The sequence below is a fragment of the Bombina bombina genome, chromosome 6, assembly GCF_027579735.1.
Source record: "Bombina bombina isolate aBomBom1 chromosome 6, aBomBom1.pri, whole genome shotgun sequence".
NCBI classification, from domain to species: Eukaryota; Metazoa; Chordata; class Amphibia; order Anura; family Bombinatoridae; genus Bombina; species Bombina bombina.
In genome coordinates this window covers 870,674,945-870,678,425 of record NC_069504.1, presented here as the reverse complement: position 1 = coordinate 870,678,425, position 3,481 = coordinate 870,674,945, and the positions used below count along the sequence as shown (strand labels likewise).

At 34.1% G+C, this 3,481-nt stretch overlaps 1 protein-coding gene across 1 annotated transcript; it reads right to left on the bottom strand.

Annotated features, from left to right (window-relative positions):
- Positions 1-1,303: 1,303 nt before the first annotated feature.
- LOC128664741 (olfactory receptor 6B1-like) lies at positions 1,304-2,239 on the bottom strand. Its single transcript, XM_053719548.1, has one exon. The coding sequence runs from the start codon at positions 2,237-2,239 to the stop codon at positions 1,304-1,306; it is 936 nt and encodes a 311-aa protein (XP_053575523.1).
- Between the last annotated feature and the right edge of the window lie 1,242 nt (positions 2,240-3,481).

Genomic DNA, 3,481 nt, shown 5'->3' with positions numbered 1-3,481 from the left:
ATCAGGGGTTTAATGTAGTACAACAATCTACAGTGATGTCTACAATTGGTTGTTACATAATGCAAAAGAGATGTACACTTATCACTTTTTTATTGATGTCCCAGATCCTGAACTCAGATTGTTGCTGAGGCGTGATTTCCAGTCCAGCTTGTCAGCGAGATGAGAATTTCTGCGCGTTGGTCTTATGCCTGACTATTAACGAGTCCTTTCTCCATACAATTTTTTAGTGTTTTAAATTAATTTATCAGAGGAGCTGCAGGCACACACGTCCGCTCTCCCTGATGACTAGCTCCGCCCCCCATGTTGTATTTATTTTGATCTTCTGTTGTACTTTTATTTTCTCTTTTTTTTTTTTTTTAATGAGTTTTGAAAATAAAATAAAAGGAAATTAAATCTTAGAATGTATGTATGTATTATTATTTTCAGGTAATTAAATGTCTGACAAATGGCCTTTGCTTACTAAATAGATATGTGCGATTTGGTTCAGTTCGATTCGGAAATTCGGAAAATTCGGCGATTCGGATCAAACCGAATTTCCGAATTAAAATTCTGCCGAATTTTTTTAATCGAACCAAATTAGTTTGAATCGATTCGTAAATTCGGGATGGCCATTGGATTACACTAGTATTGTACAGTATGTTAGGTTAACACCTAATATACAGTATAATACTAGTCTAATCCTAACACCTAACACTTACCGAAATGCCGAATTTCCAAACCGAATCGAACCGAATCAAACCGAATCCAGAAGAATTTCTTTGAATCCGAATGAATCCAAAACGAATCCGAAACGAATCGATTCAGAATTTTCCGAATTCAAATCGATCCGAACCGAACTTCGAAAAATTCTGAATCGATCCGAACCGAACCAAATTTTTTCGCCATGCACATGTCTATTACTAAACATACCCCTAATATTGGCATGAATTTAATCATTTTAAATTAAAGAGTATTGCATGTAAAGATTTTTGTTGTGCTTTCTGGTGGGCAGTATGTATGGAGATAGTACTGCCATATACAATCCTTTACAAGTCTGACAAATGAACACAGGTAAATTCAGCAAAGGAATATTTATTTTTCAAAATTAAATCTAGGCAATATTTTTTTAAAAATCCATCTCCACTAACAAAAGTAGTAATTTGGTTTATTTAATCTGCAATAAAAATTAGTTAAATCACATTCACATGTATTTTCTTCATGGTAGATGACATTCGAGCCTCAAATTGCTTTGACAAATTTGCATTAAAGAACATTAACCAGACTTCAATTGCAAATAAATGTATAGATGAGGACCTCCATTTTACTATAGCCTTTTGCACCAAGAGGTGCACTTCATCAGAGCCATCTTGATGTCTTTATTTCTAAGACTGTATATAATTGGGTTAAAGAATGGAGTCCCCATTGTGTACAGCAGGGATATTATTTTATTCAAATTAAATGTGTATCCTTTAGATGGTATCATATAAACAATTATTAGTGTTCCATAATACATACTCACCACAATCAAGTGAGAGCTGCATGTGGAGAAGGCTTTCTGTCTTCCAATGGTAGATGTGATTCCAAGGATAGTGAGAAAAATGCAGACATATGTGTAAATTATGAATACAAATGGAAAAAGAGTGAAAGGTATAGCTAAAATAAAGTCAACTATTTCCACAATGGAATGGTCTGAACAGGACAACTCCAAAAGAGGAGTGAGATCACAGAAATAATGGTCAATGACACGGCTACCACAAAACTTTAAATTACATATAAGTAGAACTATGAAGAATGTTACCATAAATGCTAAAGCCCAAGACCAAAAAACTAGGTTGTAACGTAGTCTGGTGTCCATAATAGAGCTGTAATGAAGTGGTTTGCAAATTGCTAAATATCTGTCATATGACATCACTGTAAGAAAGAGACACGCTACAGTGGCTGAGGAACCATAGACATAAAATTGTGTAATACATACGCTTACATGCATGATACCACCTCCATTCAAAACGAGGCGTAGCATGTTAGGGCTTATATTGGTAGTTATCAAAATGTCTGACATGGATAGTTGTGTAAGGAAAAAGTACATAGGGGTTCTCAAGCTTTGACTTTTACATACCAATATAATAATCAGTAGGTTCCCAGCTAACGTTAAGATGTAAATAAAAAGGAAGATAACAAATAGTAAAGGGTTGTAGACCTGGAAGTTTGGAAATCCCAAAAGAATGAATTTTGCAAACGTTGTATGGTTCATATGACACATTTCCTGAAGACAATAGAATGGAAGTTAAAAAAATTAGTATATTTTTCAAAGTGTATAGTATATATGTTAAATTATTATATAGTAGCTGATCTTATCTTATTTTTCATTTTCTCTTACTCTTTTTAAGTTTTCTTTTTTACATATATAAGAGAGGACTTTTTATATATATTTTTTTAATTTTAATTAGTTTTGTAATGTTTGTAAAACATTTTTGTAAAGTTGATATTCTACACATGAACAGTAAATCTTGCTCTGTGTGGTGATACGTAAATATTTGCAAGTAAGATGCGGCTCTGAGCACCCTGGGGAGACTACAATTCATTACAACTATAAACATTTTTTTTTTTTTTTAAATAGATATTACATTTACAAACAAATTTATTAAGTCTAGACCATTGTCAATTTAATTTATTGTATTTATCACTGCCACTTTTGTTGAAGGATTATACCATGTAACAGCTACACCTTCTGTAAAGAAATTCTATCTGAAATTACTCTTGAGGCTGCTACTTTCTAACTTATCTGCAGAATGAGAGATAGCTAAATCATCACTTATTGAAATTGATCAGAAACAAATCAGAAACAACAAGCAATTTGTTAACCACATTGTTAAAGGAATGGTAAACACTATTTTAACATTGTTTACTAACCATTAGTTTGTCACTGAATCAGTTTCCAATCCTATTTTCATCTAATGTAGTCTATGTAAAATATAAAGATAATCTATCATTTACCCCTATGTTCGCCCGCAATCCCTTGCTGGCCCCCCTCGCAGCAATAAATCATTATCTCTGACACGTCCAATGAAAATGCGTGTCTACGGGCTTTTTGCCCATGTCATTATAGGAGGCAATAGCGTTGCGGTTACATATGCGCATGCACAAACTAAATTCCTTAGCCGCAGGTTATAAATAACAAGATGCTATTTATACACAATGCGCGTCCACGATTTTTTTTGCGCATGAGTACTGCGCTTAATCTAAATTGTTAGGCTTTCAATGCTCTTTCTTGATAGGGGGGACATAAGTTCAACTGAGTTCTTGTGCACTATCCGTGAATGAAGTAAACAATGAATCTCGTGATTCAATGTTTACTTTGTTCATTGACAAATCTGAATTTGTGCATGCGCTCTTTAATGACCATATCAGGAGTGCGCAAAGACAGTGGCATATACAGCAGGTGGGACTGCTGCACAGGTCAGTCACTGAGATGAAAACTAAATCTAACATCGGGCGCAGTTGG

Excerpts from the sequence above, each read along its gene's own strand:
- LOC128664741 (XM_053719548.1), bottom strand. The coding sequence starts at position 2,239 with ATGTGTCATATGAACCATACAACGTTTGCAAAATTCATTCTTTTGGGA.